This window comes from Pipistrellus hanaki (genome assembly GCF_964339955.1).
Source record: "Pipistrellus hanaki genome assembly, chromosome: 19".
NCBI classification, from domain to species: domain Eukaryota; kingdom Metazoa; phylum Chordata; class Mammalia; order Chiroptera; family Vespertilionidae; genus Pipistrellus; species Pipistrellus hanaki.
This window is the reverse complement of record NC_140521.1, coordinates 2,097,757-2,118,104: the sequence shown is the minus strand read 5'-3', so window position 1 is coordinate 2,118,104 and position 20,348 is coordinate 2,097,757. Positions and strand designations below refer to the sequence as shown.

Genomic DNA, 20,348 nt, shown 5'->3' with positions numbered 1-20,348 from the left:
CAAGGGCTGACTGCCATGCGCCCTGTGTCCCCAGGGGGCGCTGTGGTGGAAGCCCCTGCTGTCTGCTCCCTATTGCTCACCTGTGCCCCTCCCGGCCCCGCCCCCAGCCTCAGGCAGGTCTTCTGAGGCAGTGAGGTCCCATCTCCAGTGTCTTCTCTGGTGGAACCAAGGCCAAGTGTGAAGGAGGAGCCTGAGCAGCTGGGACAGAGGGCTGTGGGGAGGATTTGCATGGGGCCTCCGCTTGGGGTCAGGCCTATAAGAAGGTGAGGGCTCAGGCCTGGCTGTGGGCTCAGGAAGCAGAGTGTGGGGCGCGTCCACCATGGAGCTGGCTCCCCTCCTCCTCGCCCTCCTGGCTCACTGCACAGGTGTGTCCCCTGGGAGCATGCCCTGGCCTCCCTCCCTGGGCCCGGGTCTGTGCTGGCCCCTCTGATGCCTGTGTCCCCCCTCCTTGCAGGGTCCTGGGCCCAGTTTGTGCTGACTCAGCCCCCCTCCGTGTCGGGGTCTCCGGGACAGAAGGCCGTCATCTCCTGCACCCGCAGCAGCGGCAACATTGGAAGCAGCTATGTGTCCTGGTACCAGCAGCGCCCGGGCAGTGCCCCCACCCTGCTGATCTATGAATTTGACAAAAGACCCTCCGGGGTCCCAGATCGGTTCTCTGGCTCCACCGACAGCTCCTCCAATGCCGCCCACCTGACCATCTCGGGGCTGCAGCCCGAGGACGAGGCCGACTACTACTGTCTGTCCTATTATAATAGCAATTATCTCACAGTGATTCAGGCCTATGGGGAAGTGAGACAAAAACCCGCAGAGCCGCCAAAACCGGTTTGGCTCAGCGGTAGAGCTTCTATCTGTGGACTGAAAGGTCCCAGGTTGGATTCTGGTCAAGGGCATGTACATTGGTTGCGGGCACATCCTTGGTAGGGGGTGAGCAAGAGGCAGCTGGTCGATGTTTCTCTCTCATCGACGTTTCTATCTCTCTATCTCTCTCCCTTCCTCTCTGTAAGAAATCAATAAAATATATTTAAAAAAACAAACAGACAAACAAACAAACAAAAAACCCCAGCAGAGCCTCCACCTTGGGCTGCCTGCATCTCCCCACCAGGCGGCGCTCTCTGCTGCCTCCTGCTGGAAGGCCTGTGCTGAGATGGAGGCTCTAAGTCTCTCTGTGTCATTCACTCTACCCCTGACCTGAGTGATGGCGCCCCGTGTCCTGTGCAGTCACTCCTGGGGGCAGGTGGGCCTGGGCACTTCTGAATAGGGTGGGGGCGAGGCCTGGGAGGGGGCTGCTCTGCCCATGTGGGACTTCTGGAAGCTTCCTCTGGGCTCCACACGGGAGAGGCAGCAGCACCCTCTTCTCTAGGCTCTCACCCAGGAAAACACCCTCTGACATCTCCAAAGAGCCCTTGGGGGTGCCAAATCACCCCAGTTTGAGAAACACGTTGTCCAGAGCACATGCTCTCAGCTTTTAGGCAGCCATTGTACTTTAAGCCTGTTCATGCCCATCAGCTGGAGGGAGACTAGATGTGGCCTCCCCCTGTGCTTTGTGCGCCCACCTGTGAGACCAAACAAACTCACCTGAGCTCAGAGAGCCTGAACCGAGTCACATGCAACAGTCACGTGCAATCTCCTCTCAACCAGAGCGGGGCGCCATTCCTGGCTGAACTAAGAGCTCACTTAATAGTTACAGTTTCCCCAGTGCTCATCCGGGTACCTGCTCCATCCTCCTTTATCTCTCGGGAGGAGGTAGTAAGCATGACATAAAAGATGAATGAGCCCAGGACCAGGCCTTTGATGTTTGAATCCCCGTGTTCGTCCCAGAGAGCAGACAGGAGGGGCAGGCGTGTGAGGGGCCATCAGTGAGGATGGGAGACAGGATGCCCTCCACGGGCACATGACCTGCAGATCACACGGCAGACAATCTACTGTCTGCTCAGATTTCAAAGATTGTACAGTCTGTCAGGTGACCTAATATCACATGACACTCATACAGCCTAAGCTCTACCGTGGGAACAACAACAATTAATATCAATTGTTGAACACCAAGTCCAACAGAATTGCCAGGGGTTGGGGTGAGGGAGATTCCTGAAGGAAAATGAAGGGCGTGAGGTGTCTGTGTGACTGACACAGGGCCGCACACGGTGACGCCGGGGCAGGAAGAGGTTAAAAGGGAGCTGAGGGCACACGGGTCAGCCCTTTTTGCTGCTCCCACAGGTCACCCATCCCCTCCCAGCGCCACACACAGGACACCCTGTCCCTCCTCAGCTCCATCAGCACCACGGCCAGCTCCCCGTCCACACTCAGATTACAGCCCATCACCCGCCCCCATTTCCTTGAATCCGCACACACATCGCAATCTCCCAAGTGTCACAAAATAGGACACCGAGTCAGATAGTGCAGGAGCTAAAGTTTTATTTAAAATATAAACAAATGTCAACACCTGAGAAAATCCCAACAAGAAACACAGGGCACAGCTATGCGGATAAAAGTCAGTTCCTGAACGAATGAGCTGTGGCTCTTCCCACTAGCCCACGGGAGGCCTGCAAACGCCATGATGCTTATAGGTCCGTCCCATCAGATCTCTGTGAGCCTGCACGTGCCCCTCATGGCTTGGAAGGTCTGGTGAGAGGTCCTCCTTGAACCTTGGTCCTGAGTGTGTTCCCGGGAAACGCCCTGAGCAGCCCTCTGAATCCCGGTCACCAGAGGGAGGGGTCCCTGGGCTGTGACGTGGGGCAGGAGGGTCCCTGTGCACTCACTTGTGCACCATCTGCACTGGATGGGAAACCACATCCATGTGTCCTTGGTGGACCTGATGGCGCCTCCCACAGGCGGGCCTCCTCCTTGGAGGGAGGCTGCAGGGAGTGCTCTAGGCATCAGGGCACAGGACCCGGGACCCGGGCAGGGTGTGTGGCCACAGACAGTCCCCTCTGAGCTGCAGGTCCAGCTGGGCTCTCAGAGCTTTGGGCCAAGGACAGGTGTGTGCCTCAACCAGCAGGGGGCGCTGTGGGACCGCCCTTTGGTCCTAATGCAGCTGTACATTAAGGACCTTAACTCATAAGAGTCTAAGGCTGGGCCCTGTGCTCAGTGATGTGGTGTCTCAGCAGGTGCTTCCTCCCAGGGCACCCCAAGGGCTGAGCCCACCTCCATGCCCCTCAGTCTGGGGTGTGAGCTGAGCTGCAGCCCCAGGACCCAGGGAGGGGCTGTGCAGTCCCAGGAGGGACCCCCATTTGCATGGCAGCCCCTCCTCTGGCAGAGGGCAGGGGAGAAAAGGAGGCCTGGGCAGCCCAGCCCCACTGTGGGCTCAGGGCTGTGAGCACCATGGCCTGGACCCCTCTGCTCCTGGCGCTCCTCTCTCACTGCACAGGTAGGGCCAGGCCTGGGCCCAGGCTCCTTCCTTCCTGCTCGGTCTCCTGGGAACCTGCCCCTGGTCCCTGCCCCTCACTGACAAGTGTCTGTGTCTGCAGGGTCCCTGTCCCAGCCTGTGCTGACCCAGCCACCCTCCATCTCTGCCTCTCCGGGAGCCACAGCCACAATCACCTGCACCCTGAGCAGCGGCTTCAGTGTTGGCAGCTACTACATATCCTGGTACCAGCAGAAGCCAGGGAGCCCTCCCCAGTATCTCCTGTACTACTACTCAGACTCCAGTAAGCACCAGGGCTCCGGGGTCCCCAGCCGCTTCTCTGGATCCAAAGATGCCTCGGCCAATGCGGGGCTCCTGACCATCTCGGGGCTGCAGCCTGAGGATGAGGCTGACTATTACTGCGCTACAGGTCATGGCAGTGGGAGCAGCTTTAGTTTCCCACAGTGTCTGAGAGGACGAGGAAGTGAGACCAAAACCCCTGGCCCAGAGGTGATGACAGTCTGCCCTTGGGTGTCAATCAAAGGGAGCCCGGGGAGTGACAAGGGTCTCAGGAGCCTGTGCCGGGGCCAGAGGCCAAGACCAGCGTGCGTTTCCTGTCATCTCACACGCTGTGTCTGCAGCCACACAGGGTCCCCCAGACAGCCATGCTCCCCATACTTTCATGTCATGTGTGTGACCCTGTGTGACTCCTGACCTGTCCCATGTGACATGTTCGTGTTCCCCCTGGTCATGGACACAGCCTCCTCCTTCTCTGAACAAACCACAGAAGGTGGGCCCAACCAGCACAGAATCTCAGTCTCCCCTTCCTGCCCTTTTTCTTCCTCTGCTGCTGCCTCCCTCCCCTCCTCTCTGCCACGGGCTCCTCTGGTCCTAGGTCAGGGCTCATCCTTCATGAAGGATTTAGGGAAAATTGACAAGTTCCCGCTGTGGTTTCCATTGAATGAGGATGCGAGGGTTTCTGCCTTCACCTGACCAAACATACCCAAATCTGCACACACAACACAATCTACCATTTGTCAAAAAACAGGACAATGAGTCAGAAAGCAGAGGAGGTAAAGTTTTACTTAAAATATAAACAGATGACAGGACACATTAGAAAATCCTAACAAGAAACACAGGGCCCAGCTATGCAGATCACACACGTGACAAAAGTCAATTGCTGAATGAATGAGCTGTGACTCCTCTCACTGGGAGGCCTGAAAACGCCCTGATGCTTATGGGTCCGTCCCATCAGATCTCGGTGAGCCTGCACGTGCCCCTCATGACCTGGAAGGTCTGGAGAGACGTCCTCCTTGGACCTTGGTCCTGAGTGTGCTCCCGGGAAACGCCCTGAGCAGCCCTCTGAGTCCCGGTCACCAGAGGGAGGGGTCCCTGGGCTGTGACGTGGGACAGGAGGGTCCCTGTGTACTCACTTGTGCTCCATCTTCACTGGAGGGAAAACCACATCCATCTGTCCTTGGTGGACCAGATGGCGCCACCCACAGGCGGGATTCCTCCTGGGAGGGAGGCTGCCTGGAGCGCTCCAGGCATCAGGGCACAGGACCCGGGACCCGGGCAGGGTGTGTGGCCACAGACAGTCCCCTCTGAGCTGCAGGTCCAGCTGGGCTCTCAGGGCTTTGTGCCAAGTGCAGGTGTGTGCTGCCAGCAGCAGGGGGCGCTGTGGGATCCCTCTGTGGTCCCAATGCAGCTGCACATTAAGGACCCTTAACTAATAGGAGGCTGGGCCTGAGGCTTGGCCCTGTGCTCAGTGATGTGGTGTCTCAGCAGGTGCTTCCTCCCAGGACCTTCCAAGGGCTAAGCCCACCTCCATGCCTCTCAGTGTGGGGTGTCAATTGAGCTGCAGACCCAGTGCCCAGGGAGGGGCTGGGCAGTCCCTGGAGGGACCCCCATTTGCATGGCAGCCCCTCCTCTGGCAGAGGGCATGGGAGAAAAGGAGGCCTGGGCAGCCCAGCCCCACTGTGGGCTCAGGGCTGTGAGCACCATGGCCTGGATTCCTCTGCTCCTGGCGCTCCTCTCTCTCTGCACAGGTAGGGCCATATCTGGGCCCAGGCTCATTCACTTCCTGTTCCGTCTCCTGGGAACCTGCCCCTGGTCCCTGCCCCTCACTGACAAGTGTCTGTGTCTACAGGGTCCCTCTCCCAGCAGCTTGTTGTGACCCAGCCGACCTCCCTCTCTGCGTCTCCGGGAGCCACAGTCACAATCACCTGCACCCTGAGCAGTGGCTTCAATATTGGTGACTACGATATCCGCTGGTACCAGCAGAAGCCAGGGAGTCCTCCCCATTATCTCCTGAAATATAAGTCAGACTCAGATAAGTACCAGGGCTCTGGGGTCCCCAGCCGCTTCTCTGGATCCAAAGACGCCTCGGCCAATGCGGGGCTCCTGACCATCTCAGGGCTGCAGCCTGAGGACGAGGCTGACTATTACTGCAATGCAGATCTGGGCGATGGGAACAGCAACCATTACTCACAGTGTCTCAGAAGATGAGGAAGTGAGACCAAAACACTGGCCTGGAGGCGGTGGCTCTGAGCCTCCTTCAGCGAGGAGCGTCTGGGGGCTTTTGTCTGAGGCTCCTCTGCAGGGACCTGTGTCCCGGGAGGAGGGAGGTCACACTCGATGGAGCAGCAGCACAGGCGTCCCAGGAGCACACGGGCGGTCAGGGAGCCCCGCCCCCCACCCCGTGTCGGGGAATTCTAAGAAGGAACTTTTCTGGGTCAGAGTCTCAGCTCCTCCCTCCTGTGTGTGCTGTCTGCTGCTCCCCCAGAGCTCTTCCCTCCTGGCCCTTCTGGGCCCCAATGTGTGGGGAGTCGCTCCCGGACAGCAGTTCTCTGACATCAGCTGATGTCCCCAAACAGTACGCAGTGCTTACCCCATGTGCCCAGAGATGGTGTCAGACCCACAGTTAAAGGGCAAATCACCCTGTTGCCCTCAGTTCAGCTGCCAATCACAGGCAGGATGTCCCAGGATTCACCAAACAACATGGATATCAATTATGGTTCCCATAATTCCTTTCGTGGGTTCCATGAATTTGCTAACTGCACCTGAGCACTCTCCCTTTAATGGAATCGGGTGCAGGTGAGGGGCTCCCCAGCTTCTCATCCTCCCGGCCTCTCCCGAGAACTGTCCTCACCCAGGAGCCCGCCCAGAGCCCCCTCATCAGCCACAGGCCGGCCCGCCCCCCAGGGAGTGACAAGGGTCTCAGGAGCCTGTGCCTGGGCCAGGGGCCGAGACCAGCGTGTGTTTCCTGTCATCTCACACACTGTGTCTGCACCCACACAGGGTCCCCCAGACAGCCATGCTCCTCACACATGCCTGTCACATGTGGGTGATCCTGTGTGACTCCTGACCCATCCCATGTGACATGTTCGTGTTCCCCCTGGTCATGGACACAGCCTCCTCCTTCTCTGAACAAACCACAGAAGGTTGGTCCCAACCAGCACAGCCTCTCAGTGCCCCCTCCTTGCCCTCCTCCCTCCTCTGCTGCTGCCTCCCTCCCCTCCTCTCTCCCTCGGGCTCCCCGGGTCTTGGTCAGGGTTCATACTTCATGACGGATTTAGAGAAAAGTGACAAGTTCCCGCTGTGGTTTCCACTCAGTGAGGATGTGATGGTTTCTGTGTTCACCTGCCCAGACAGAAAGGGTGTCTGCTAACAACAAATTCACCCATTTTTCACTAAAATAAAAAAACCAGTCGGAAAGCACAGGCAGTAACGTTTTACTTAAAATCTAAACAAATGTCGGAACACCTGAGAAAATGCCAAGAAGAAACACAGGACACAGCTGTGCAGATCACCACACAGGTGATAAAAGTCAATTCCTGCATGAATGAGCTGTGGCTCCTCCCACTGGCCCACGGGAGGCCTGCAAACGCCCTGATGCTTATGGGTCCGTCCCATCAGATCTCGGTGAGCCTGCACGTGCCCCTCATGGCGTGGACGGTCTGGTGAGAGGTCCTCCTTGGACCTTGGTCCTGAGTGTGCTCCCGGGAAACGCCCTGAGCAGCCCTCTGAGTCCCGGTCACCAGAGGGAGGGGTCCCTGGGCTGTGACGTGGGACAGGAAGGTCCCTGTGCACTCAATTGTGCTCCATCTTCACTGGAGGGAAAACCACATCCATCTGTCCTTGGTGGACCTGATGGCGCCACCCACAGGCGGGACTCCTCCTGGGAGGGAGGCTGCAGGGAGCGCTCCAGGCATCAGGGCACAGGACCCGGGACCCGTGCAGGGAGTGTGGCCACAGACAGTCCGCTCTGAGCTGCAGGTCCAGCTGGGCTCTCAGGGCTTTGGGCCAAGGGCAGGTGTGTGCTGCCACCAGGAGGGGGCGCTGTGGGATTGCCCTGTGCTCCCAATGCAGCTGCACATTAAGAACTTTAACTCATTAGAGCCTGAGGCTGGGTCCTGTGCTCAGTGATTTGGTGTCTCAGCAGGTGCTTCCTCCCAGGGCCCCCCAAGCGGGGAGCCCAACTCCATGCCCCTCAGTCTGGGGTGTGAGCTGAGCTGCAGCCCCAGGGCCAAGGGAGGGGCTGAGCAGTCCCTGGAGGGACCCCCATTTGCATGGCAGCCCCTCCTCTGGCAGAGGGCGGGGGAGAAAAGGAGGCCTGGGCAGCCCAGCCCCACTGTGGGCTCAGGGCTGTGAGCACCATGGCCTGGACTCCTCTGCTCCTGGCGCTCCTCTCTCACTGCACAGGTAGGGCCAGGACTGGGCCCAGGGTCCTTCCCTTCCTGCTTGGTCTCCTGGGAACCCGCTCCTGGTCCCTGCCCCTCACTGACAAGTGTCTGTGTCTGCAGGGTCCCTCTCCCAGCCTGTGCTGACCCAGCCGCCCTCCCTCTCTGCATCTCTGGGAGCCACAGCCAGACTCACTTGCACCCTGAGCAGTGGTTTCAGTGTTGTCAGCAACAGGATATCCTGGTACCAGAAGAAGCCAGGGAACCCTCCCCGGTATCTCCTGAACTACCACTCAGACTCCAATAAACAACAGGGCTCCGGGGTCCCCAGCCGCTTCTCTGGATCCAAAGACGCCTCGGCCAATGCGGGGCTCCTGACCATCTCGGGGCTGCAGGCTGAGGACGAGGCTGACTATTATTGTGGTACAGGTCATCTCAGTATGAGCAGCTTTCGTTTCCCACGGTGTCTGAGAGGTCGAGGAAGTGAGACCAAAACCCCTGCCCAGAGGTGATGACAGTCTGCCCTTGGGTGTCAATCAAAGGGAGCCCGCCCAGTGCCCCCTCATTGGCCACAGGCCCGCCCGCCCCCCAGGGAGTGACAAGGGTCTCAGGAGCCTGTGCCGGAGCCAGCAACCGAGACCAGCGTGTGTTTCCTGTCATCTCACACCCTGTGTCTGCACCCACACAGGGTCCCCCAGACAACCATGCTCCCCACCCATTCCTGTTACGTGTGTGACCCTATGTGACTCCTGACCCGTCCCATGTGACATGTTCGTGTTCCCCCTGGTCATGGACACAGCCTCCTCCTTCTCTGAACAAACCACTGAAGCTCCGTCCCAACCAGCACAGACTCTCAGTGCCCCCTCCATGCCCTCCTCCCTCCTCTGCTGCTGCCTCCCTCCCCTCCTCTCTTCCTCCCTTGAGCTCCTCAGCTCTGAGCTCTGTCCCCAGGGGAGGGCTTCAGGGAACACTGACAGGTTCCTGTGGTTATTGACAAATTAAGAAATATTTAATATAAAAACAAAAAAAGAAAAGAAAAGAAAGCAGAGGTAACGTTGCCTTGAATAACCTGCTCTTCTCACTCCCCGTCCCTCCTAAATGGAGGCTTTCTCAGGCCACAGCTCACTTCTCAGCATCGATCCATTTGCTTCTTCTACATGGATTGAATATTCACCTCCGGGGTGTCAGTGTCCACACCACATTAAATGTATTAATATTAATCACCTCTGTGTCAAGTCCGTTAGTTGTCTCGGCTGCCAGGGAGTGGGGAGCCAGGCTGCCCCAGGCCCCCCTTAGCCCCTGGTGGGTGCCTGGCCTGCACCCCTCTTCTCCTCAGGCTCCCCTTTCCCTCCCCAAGGGCTGACTGACATGCGCCCTCTGTCCTCCAGGGGGCGCTGTGGTGGAAGCCCCTGCTGGCTGCTCCCTATTGCTCAGCTGTGCCCCTCCCGGCCCCGCCCCCAGCCTCAGGCAGGTCTTCTGAGGCAGTGAGGTCCCCTCTCCAGTCTCTTCTCTGGTGGAACCAAGGCCAAGTGTGAAGGAGGAGCCTCAGCAGCTGCAGACAGGAGGTGGTGGGCGGGGAGGATTTGCATGGGGCCTTCCCTCGAGGTCAGGCCTATAAGAAGGTGCGGGCTCAGGCCTGGCTGTGGGCTCAGGAAGCAGAGTGTGAGGCGCGTCCACCATGGAGCCGGCTCCCCTCCTCCTCGCCCTCCTGGCTCACTGCACAGGTGTGTCCCCTGGGAGCATGGCCTGGCCTCCCTCCCTGGGCCCGGGTCTGTGCTGGCCCCTCTGATGCCTGTGTCCCCCCTCCTTGCAGGGTCCTGGGCCCAGTTTGTGCTGACTCAGCCCCCCTCCGTGTCGGGGTCTCCGGGACAGAAGGCCGTCATCTCCTGCACCCGCAGCAGCGGCAGCATTGGAAGCTATTATGTGCACTGGTACCAGCAGCGTCCGGGCAGTGCCCCCACCCTGCTGATCTATGACGATAACCAAAGACCCTCGGGGGTCCCAGGCCGGTTCTCTGGCTCCATCGACAGCTCCTCCAATGCCGCCCACCTGACCATCTCAGGGCTGCAGCCCGAGGACGAGGCCGAATACTACTGTCAGTCTGCTTCAGCACAGTGATTCAGGCCCATGGGGAAGTGAGACAAAAACCCGCGGAGCCGCCAAAACCGGTTTGGCTCAGCGGTAGAGCTTCTGTATGTGGACTGAAAGGTCCCAGCTTGGATTCCGGTCAAGGGCATGTATGTTGGCTGTGGTTACATCCCCGCTAGGTGGTGTGCAAGAGGCAGCTGTTCAATGTTTGTCTCTCATCGACTTTCCAACTCTCTATCTCTCCCTTCCTCTCTGTAAAAATCAATAAAATATATTTTTTTAAAAAACAAACAAACCCACAGAGCTTCCACCCTGGAGCTGTCTGCGTCTGCCCCACCAGGGGGCGCTCTTTGCTGCCTCCTGCTCAAAGGCCTGTGCTGAGATGGAGGCTCTGAGTCCCTCTGTGTCATTCATTCTCCCCCTGACCTGAGTGATGGCGCCCTGTGTCCTGCGCAGTCACTCCCTGGGGGCAGCTGGGCCTGGGCACTTCTGACAATGGGGTGGGGGCGAGGCCTGGGAGGGGGCTGCTCAGTCCCTGTGGGATTTCTGGAAGATTCCTCTGGGCTCCACACGGGAGAGGCAGCAGCACCCTCTTCTCTAGGGTCTCACCCAGAATAACACCCTGACATCTCCAAAGAGCCCCTGGGGGTGTCACATCACCCCAGTTTGAGAAACACGTTGTCCAAAGCACATGTTCTCAGCTTTTAGGCAGCCTTCGACCTTTAAGCCTGTTCATGCCCATCAGCTGGAGGGAGACTAGATGTGGCCTCTGCCTGTGCTTCTGTGTTTCCACCTGTCAGACCAAACAGTGACACAAACTCACCTGAGCTCAGAGAGCCTGAATCCAGTCAAGGGGAACAGTCACGTGCAATCTCCTCTCAACCAGAGCGGGGCGCCATTCCTGGCTGGCCTAGGAGCACAGTTAATAGTTACAATTTCCCCAGTGCTCATCCCTGTACCAGCTCCATCCTCCTTTATCTCTCGGGAGGAGCTGACCATCATGGGATAAAAGATGAATGAACCCAGGACCAGGCCTTCCACCTGTCTGTCCTGATGTTGGTCCCAGAGAGCAGACAGGAGGGGCAGGCCTGTGAGGAGCCATCAGTGAGGATGGGAGACAGGACGCCCTCCAGGAGCACATGACCTGCCGATCACATGGCAGACAATGCACTGTCTGCTCACATTTCCCGGAACGTACAGTCTGTAAGGTCACGCAATGTCACATGACACTCATACAGCCTAAGGTCTACCATGGGAACAAAAACAGTTAATATCAATTGTTGAACCCCAAGTCCCACAGAGTTGTTGTAGGATTGGGGGATTCATGAAGGGAAAGAAGGGCGGGAGGTGTCCGTGTGACTGACACAGGGCCGCACAGGGTGATGTGGGGCCAGGAAGCGGGTAAATGAGAGCTGAGGGCACACGGGCCGGTCAGGCCTTTATTCTGCTCCCACAGGTCACCCATCCCCTCCCAGCGCCACACACAGGAGGCCCTGCCCCTCCTCAGCTCCATCAGCACCACGGCCAGCTCCCTGTCCACTCTCAGATGACAGCCTATCAATTGCCCCCATTTCCCCGCATCTGCACACACATCCCAATCTCCCATATGTAACAAAAGAGGACACCGAGTCAGAAAGCACAGGAGGTAAAGATTTATTTAAAATATAAACAAATGTTGGCTGGACCGGTTTGGCTCAGTGGGTAGAGCGTCGGCCTGCGTACTGAAAGGTCTGGGGTTCGATTCCGGGCAAGGGCATGTACCTTGGTTGTGGGCACTTCCCCAGTAGGGGGTGAGCAAGAGGCAGCTGATTGATGATTCTCTCTCATCGATGTTTCTAACTCTCTATCCCTCTCCCTTCCTCTCTGTGAAAAATCGACAAAATATATTTTTTAAAAAATAAAATGAAATATAAACAAATGTCGGAACACCTTAGAAAATCCCAACAAAAAACACAGGACAAAGCTATGCAGATCAGGACACACGTGGTAAAAGTCAATTCCTGCATGAATGAGCTGTGACTCCTCCCACTGGCCCACGGGAGGCCCGCAAACGCCATGATGCCTGGGGGTCCGTCCCATCAGATCTCTGTGAGCCTGCACGTGCCCCTCATGACGTGGAAGATCTGGAGAAATGTCCTCCTTAGATTTTGGTCCTGAGTGTGCTCCCGGGAAACGCCCTGAGCAGCCCTCTGAGGCCCGGTCACCAGAGGGAGGGGTCCCTGGGCTGTGACGTGGGACAGGAGGGTCCCTGTGCACTCACTTGTGCTCCATCTTCACAGGAGGGGAAGCCACATCCATGTGTCCTTGGTGGACCTGATGGCGCCTCCCACAGGCGGGCCTCCTCCTGGGAGGGAGGCTGCAGGGAGTGCTCCAGGCATCAGGCACAGGACCTGGGACCCGGGTAGGGTGTGTGGCCACAGACAGGGTGTGTGGCCTCTCTGAGCTGCAGGTCCAGCTGGTGTCTCAGGGCTTTAGGCCAAGGGCAGGTGTGTGCTGCAACCAGCAGGGGGCGCTGTGGGACCGCCCTGTGGTCCCAATGCAGCTGCACATTAAGGACCTTAACTCATAGGAGCCTGGGGCTGTGGCTGGGCCCTTTGCTCAGTGATGTTGTGGATCAGCAGGTGCTTCCTCCCAAGGCCTCCCAAGCGGTGAGCCCACATCCATGCCCCTCTCATACGGCTCCCAGGGGACAGGGGGACACCTGTGTGCCCCCTCCACCCACAGATGGAGTCCAGTTCCCCGATCCTAGCGCAGTGGGAGGTACGGCCACAAGGATTTGGGCCCAGACCTCCGTGTCCATCCCGTTATTGGCATGGCTGCCAGCAGGGGTTTTGGGGGGGAAATAGCTGCCCCAGGACACTCTGGGCCCAGGGTGGGTGCCTGGCCTGCACCCCTCTCCTCCTCAGGCTCCTCTTTCCCTCTCAAAGGTCTGCCATGCGCCCTGGTTCCCCAGGGGATGCTGTGGTTGAAGCCCCTGATGGGTGCTCCCTGCTGCTCACCTGTGCCCCTCCCCGCCCCACCCCCAGCCTCAGGCAGGTCTTCTGTGGCAATGACCTCCCGTCTCAAGGCACTTTTCTGGTGGAAAGAAGGCCACGTATGAAGGAGGAGCCTCAGCAGCTGCAGACAGGGTGGGGGAAGGGGGGATTTGCATGGGCCTCCCCTCGGGGTCAGGCCTATAAGAAGGTGCGGGCTCAGGCCTGGTTGTGGGCTCAGGAAGCAGAGTGTGAGGCGCGTCCACCATGGAGCCGGCCCCCCTTCTCCTCGCCCTCCTGGCTCACTGCACAGGTGTGTCCCCTGGGAGCATGCCCTGGCCTCCCTCCCTGGGCCCAGGTCTGTGCCGGCCCCTCTGATGTCTGTGTCCCCCCTCCTTGCAGGGTCCTGGGCCCAGTTTGTGCTGACTCAGCCCCCCTCCGTGTCGGGGTCTCCGGGACAGAAGGCCGTCATCTCCTGCACCCGCAGCAGCGGCAACATTGGAAGCAGCTATGTGTACTGGTACCAGCAGCGTCCGGGCAGTGCCCCCACAACTGTGATCTACCTAGATGACAAGAGACCCTCGGGGGTCCCAGATCGGTTCTCTGGCTCCATCGACAGCTCCTCCAATGCCGCCCACCTGACCATCTCGGGGCTGCAGCCCGAGGACGAGGCCGACTACTACTGTCAGTCCTATTATAGTAGCCATAAGCACAGTGATTCAGGCCCATGGGGAAGTGAGACAAAAACTCCCCAGATCCTCGATGTCCTGGGCTGCACTCCTACCACCCACCAGGAGAGGGCGGTTTTCTGCCTCTGCTTCAGTGCCAAAGAGAATCTTCCTAAGCTCTATATTCTACTAGAATCCTGGTGTATGAAATTCGTGCAAGAGGTGTGTGTACCTCAGCCCAACCTGCTCCTTTTCCAATCTGGGACACCTGGATGGATGTCCAACTGGCCCTTTAGGCCCAATTTCTGTAGGATGTGCCTGCTAGCCTGATCCCCCCTAACCACTCCCCTGCCACCTTGATTGATGCCAAATTCCCTCCCCTACAAACCTGAGACCTGACAACTGCCCTTCTCTGAAAGCCTGGTCGCCACCAACTTCTGTCCTCTTCTAGCCTGGTCACCCCTAACTGCCCTACCCTGCAGGCTTGATCACCCCCAACTGCCCTCCCTTGCAAGCCTGGTCCCTCCCAACTGCCTTTCTCTATTGGCCTAATCATTCCCAACTGCCCTCCCCCGCTGGCCGTCTTGTGGCGGCCATCTTTTGTCCACATGGGGGCAGCCATCTTGTGTGTTGGAGTGACGGTCAATTTGCACATTACTCTTTTATTAGATGGTATGTCCAAAACATGAACATTTCCGCCCATATCTTGATGGACAGTCTCCTCAGTTCCTGGAGGCAAGTTAGTTCAGAACAGGGTTGCTGAGCCCCACACTCTTGCAGCAGAAGCCGTCCTGTGCATGTTGGATGTCTAGAAGCATGCTTCGAACTCCAGCCCTCACGAGCCAGTGGCTCCCTCTTCGCTAAGTCATGGCCAATAAGCACCCCTCCACACATTTCCCAGGACCCCGCAGGACAGGGGAGCCACCGAGTCTGAGGACCAACAAGCTTACAGGAAATGTGCTCAGACACTAGGAGGCCTTTGGCTTTGACTCCTGTTTGTGCCATTGAGCTGGACCAAGGGCAGGAGAGCTGGCATCTCTGTGCTGCTGCCCTCCCATCTGTCAGACAAAAAACCGCATCCAACTCACTCGAGGTCAGACAACCCGGGACCCAACTACATGGAATCTCCTCAACCCCAAGTGTGGAGCACAGTTTGTGGCCATACTAGGTGTGCAGTTCATTTACACACAGCACATGACAGTATAAGAGACCCCCCTTCATTGATTCCCTCCCTGAGGGAGTTTTTCAATCACGCACAGGATTGAAAGATGAAGAAAAACATGACCAGGTCCTGCACTCTCCCTGCTCACATTCCAGATGGCGTGAGACCCAAAGAACTCAGCACAGGTGAGCGCAGGCCCACGAGCCCCCTTTAGCCCGGAAACGGTCTCACTCCATCCAGTCTCCTTCTTCCAGGCCAGATGGGGACAAATTCCCGCTCCGGGCAGGTCCTCAGGGCCCTTCCCACAGTTCTGTGAACAGACACAGTGGCTGCTGGGGAGTTTGCATGCTGATGGAGTAGCTCTTTGAGGGATGGGCTAAGGCCTGTCCAGGAGGCTGCAGCATGGAGCTGAGGCGGTGATTGGTGCCCCTGCTGGGTGGGGGTGGGTCACTGTGCACAGGATGTGAGGAAGGCTGATTGCCCTCTGGGCTCCTGGCTCTCCTCTCAACTGGAGGAATCCCCTCCTGGGGCAACAGGGGGCGCTGCAATACAGCTCTGGAGAGGGTCTGCTGGGCACTCTCTCAGAAGGAAACCCAATCACCTGTTCCTCCTCTGGGCTCCTCTGCCAGACGCCCACGGTGGACCTTAGGGAGTCCCAGACCAGGTTGGTCTCAGCTACCTCCTTCACAGGCCCCCAAATAGCCAATGCAATCGGGATTGAAAAACAAAAACAAAAACAAAAACAAACACAAAAACAAAGCCCAAGGAATCATTTACAAATTATACTGACTTCAAATGACACTACAGAGCAACGATAATCAAAACAACAAAGTATTTCAAAAAAATAAAAGGAAAGTAACAGATACACCGACCAATGGAACAGAACTCAGAGCCCAGAGCAATAAACCCACATGCCCATGGGCAAACGCTGGTTGGCAAAGGAGCAAAGCACGTTCCACGGAGAAAAGAAAGCGTATTCCGTCCGCGGTGCTGGGACAATGGGAAAGCACACGCCCAAGAATGACACCAGATTCCGCCTGTCCTCATGTTCAAAAACAAACTCAGAAACACCCAAAATACAGCCCCGGAGCCATAAGTTACACGGACACAGCATAGATGCTCAGCTCGTGGGTCGCCGTCTTGAGGAAGGTTTTATGAATTTGACCCCAAGGCAGGGGAAGCGAAGGCAAAATATATGACTGGGACAATAGCAAACTAAACAGCTCCTGCACAGCCAGAGAACCGTCCAGAAGGAGGTGATGGCAGTGTTTGAAAAGCAAAGCAACACCACTTATCCTCTCTCTCTGCACAGGTAGGGCTAGGACGTGTCTGAGAGAAACTTAAAGTGTGGAACATGGAAAGCTATAAGAGGTTGTCAGGGAAATGAAAGGAAGCTCCAATAAATAAGCAGGTACTCCTAAATCGTGGATGGGAACAGTGAACTTTATTACAATATAGTTTCTTTCTAAATTAATTTTTTTTCTTCCTAAATTTATTGATCAAGAGCTGGTGCTTACCACTCCTGATACAAAAATGGGCCAATAACACAAGACACTATTCACAAATAAAGACACAGACACTCTGAAGGTACTATTAGGAAATGCAGTTCGGGGATACATAAGAAGAAGTACACATGGACAATGAATTAAAATCCAAGCACCTGGGAATCAAACCATGGCTGTGTGAACAGAGACAATGACCTGGGAGCTGAAGGCTCCAGCAGGGCTCTCAGGCTTTGGATCAGGAGGAGCTGTTTGTCCTGTGACCAGCAGGAGGCGCTGTGGGCTGCCCACCAACTGCTCATGAGGACCATTCACTCACAAGAGACTGGGCCAGGAATTTGGACCCTGAGCTCACTGATGGGGAATCAGCAGCAGTGACTTCAGTGGCGGGAAGAAGTCAGCTGAGTGGTGAACTCTGTGTGGTCTCTGCAGGTGCTTCCTCCCAGGGCCCCCAAGGGCTGAGCCCAACTCCATGCCCCTCAGTCTGGGGTGTGAGCTGAGCTGAAGACCCAGGGCTCAGGGAGGGGCTGGGCAGTCCCTGGAGGGAACTCCATTTGCATGGCAGCCCCTCCTCTGGCAGAGGGCGGGGGAGAAAAGGAGGCCTGGGCAGCCCAGCCCCACTGTGGGCTCAGGGCTGTGAGCACCATGGCCTGGACTCCTCTGCTCCTGGCGCTCCTCTCTCTCTGCACAGGTAGGGCTAGGCCTGGGCCCAGGCTCCTTCCCTTCCTGCTCGGTCTCCTGGGAACCTGCCCCTGGTCCCTGCCCCTCACTGACAAGTGTCTGTGTCTGCAGCGTCCCTCTCCCAGCCTGTGCTGACCCAGCCGCCCTCCCTCTCTGCATCTCCGGGAGCCACAGCCACACTCACCTGCACCCTGAGCAGTGGTTTCAGTCTTGGCAGCTACAGGATATACTGGTACCAGCAGAAGCCAGGGAGCCCTCCCCGGTATCTCCTGAACTACTACTCAGACTCCAATAAACACCAGGGCTCTGGGGTCCCCAGCCGCTTCTCTGGATCCAAAGAAGCCTCGGCCAATGCGGGGCTCCTGACCATCTCCGGGCTGCAGCCTGAGGATGAGGCTGACTATTACTGCACTACAGGTCATGGCAGTGGCAGCAGCTTTAGTTTCCCACAGTGCCTCAGAGGACGAGGAAGTGAGACCAAAACCCCTGGCCCAGAGATGATGACAGTCTGCCCTTGGGTGTCAGTCAAAGGGAGCCCGCCCAGCACCCCCTCATCGGCCACAGGCCTGCCCATTCCCCAGGGTTTGAAAGGGTCTCAGGAGCCTGTGCTGGGGCCAGGGGCCGAGACCAGCGTGTGTCCAGTCATGTCACACACTGTGTCTGTAGCCACACAGGGTCCCCCAGACAGCCATGCTCCCCACACATTCCTGTCACGTGTGACCGTGTGACTCCGGACCCATCCCATGTGACATGTTCATGTTCCCCTGGGTCATGGACACAGCCTCCTCCTTCTCTGAATAAACCACAGAAGGTGGGTCCCAACCTGCAGAGACACTCCGTCCCCCCTCCCTGCCTTCCTCCCTCCTCTGCTGCTGCCTCCCTCCCCTCCTCTCAGCCTTGGGCTCCTCACGTCCTAGGTCGGGGCTCATCCTTCAAGAGAGATTTAGAGAAAAGTGACAAGTTCCCGCTGGGTTTCCATTCAGTGTGGATGTGATGGTGTCTGTATTCACCTGTCCAGAGAGAAAGGGTATCTACACAAAGCAAATTCTCCCAATTTTCACTAAAATAGGATCAGTCAGAAAGCACAGGAGGTAAAATTTTAAGTAAAATATAAACAAATGTCAACACCTGAGAAAATCCCAACAAGAAACTCAGGACAGAGCTGTGCGGATCACCACACACGTGACGAGAGTCAATTCCTGGATGAATGAGCTGTGGCTCCTCCCACTGGCCCACGGGAGGCCTGCAAACACCATGATGCTTATGGGTCCGTCCCATCAGATCTCGGTGAGCCTGCACGTGCAACTCATGGCGTGGAAGGTCTGGAGAGACGTCCTCCTTGGACCTTGGTCCTGAGTGTGCTCCCGGGAAACGCCCTGAGCAGCCCTCTGAGGCCCGGTCACCAGAGGGAGGGGTCCCTGGGCTGTGACGTGGGACAGGAGGGTCCCTGTGCACTCACTGGTGCACCATCTTCACTGGAGGGGAAGCCACATCCATCTGTCCTTGGTGGACCTGATGACGCCTCCCACAGGCGGGACTCCTCCTGGGAGGGAGGCTGCAGGGAGCGCTCCAGGCATCAGGGCACAGGACCCGGGACCCGGGCAGGGTGTGTGGCCACAGACAGTCCCCTCTGAGCTGCAGGTCCAGCTGGGCTCTCAGGGCTTGGTGCCAAGTGCAGGTATGTGCTGCCAGCAGCAGGGGGCGCTGTGGGACCGCCCTGTGATCTAAGGCAGCTGCACATTAAGGACCTTTAACTAATAGGAGCCTGGGCCTGAGGCTGAGCCATGTGCTCAGTGATGTGGTGTCTCAGCAGGTGCTTCCTCCCAGGGCCTCCCAAGGGCTGAGCCCACTTCCCTGCCCCTCAGTCTGGGGTGTGAGCTGAACTGCAGCCCCAGGGCCCTGGGAGGGGCTGGGCAGTCCCAGGAGGGATCCCTATTTGCATGGCAGCCCCTCCTCTGGCAGAGGGCAGGGAGAAAAGGAGGCTTGGGCAGCCCAGCCCCACTGTGGGCTCAGGGCTGTGAGCACCATGGCCTGGACTCCTCTGCTCCTGGCGCTCCTCTCTCTCTGCACAGGTAGGGCCAGGCCTGGGCCCAAGCTCCTTCCCTTCCTGCTCGGTCTCCTGGGAACTTGCCCCTGGTCCCTGCCCCTCACTGACAAGTGTCTGTGTCTGCAGGGTCCCTCTCCCAGCAGCTTGTTGTGACCCAGCCGACCTCCCTCTCTGCATCTCTGGGAACCACAGTCACAATTACCTGCACCATGAGCAGTGGCCATACTGTTAGCGCCTACCATATCCGCTGGTTACAGCAGAAGCCAGGGAGTCCTCCCCGGTTTCTCCTCAGATATACCTCAGACTCCAATAAGAACCTGGGCTCGGGGCTCCCCAGTCGCTTCTCTGGATCCAAAGATGCCTCGGCCAATGCGGGCCTCCTGACCATCTCGGGGCTGCAGCCTGAGGATGAGGCTGACTATTACTGCAATGCAGATAGAAGCGGTAAATCTGACCGTTACCCACAGTGACTCAGAGGACTAGGAAATGAGACCAAAACCCCTGGCCCTGAGGCGGTGGCTCTGAGCCTCCTTCAGCGAGGAGCGTCTGGGGGCCTCTGTCGGTGGCTCCTCTGCAGGGACCTGTGTCCCGGGAGGAGGGAGGTCACACTCGGTGGAGCAGCAGCACAGGCGTCCCAGGAGCACACGGGAGGTCATGGAGCCCCGCCCCCCACCCCGTGTCGGGGAATTCTAAGAAGGAACATTATGGGTCAGAGTCTCAGCTCCTCCCTCCTGTGTGTGCTGTCTGCTGCTCCCCCAGAGCTCTTCCCTCCTGGCCCTTCTGGGCCCCAATGTGTGGGGAGTGGCTCCCCGACAGCAGTTCTCTGACACCAGCTGATGTCCCCCAACAGCACTCAGTGCTCACCCATCTGCCCAGAGAGGGTGTCAGACCCGCAGTTAAAGGGCCAGTCCCCCTGATGCCCGCAGGTCAGGTGCCAATCACTTCTAGGAGGTCCCAGGTTTCTTGTCATTTTCACTATAAATTGAAGGTACCCATGGTCCCTCCCTTGATTCCATTCATCTGCTGGAGTCCTTTGCTATCTGCACCTGAGCCCTGCTCCCCCTTCCTGCCAATGGGCCCGCCTGCCCGGGGCACACTGCGTTTCAGAGCCAGGCCACTGGGATGGGAGACGCTGGGTGAGGACTCAGCCCAGATGGATGCATTCCCGGACCAGAGTTCACCTGTCGCCTCGCTGGGCCCCTGAGCCTC

At 57.8% G+C, this 20,348-nt stretch overlaps 1 protein-coding gene and 1 gene segment (V, D, J or C); both read left to right on the top strand.

Annotated features, from left to right (window-relative positions):
- Positions 1-319: 319 nt before the first annotated feature.
- Positions 320-3,055, top strand: LOC311613975 (immunoglobulin lambda variable 6-57-like). The segment is given in 3 exons: positions 320-365; positions 455-789; positions 3,029-3,055.
- Positions 3,056-3,298: 243 nt separating this feature from the next.
- Positions 3,299-5,845, top strand: LOC311613974 (uncharacterized protein; the record flags this gene model as incomplete). Its single annotated transcript, XM_084868462.1, has 3 exons — positions 3,299-3,361; positions 3,462-3,821; positions 5,487-5,845. The coding sequence occupies exons 1-3, from the start codon at positions 3,316-3,318 to the stop codon at positions 5,843-5,845; spliced, it is 765 nt and encodes a 254-aa protein (XP_084724588.1). The 5' UTR covers positions 3,299-3,315.
- Positions 5,846-20,348: the final 14,503 nt, after the last annotated feature.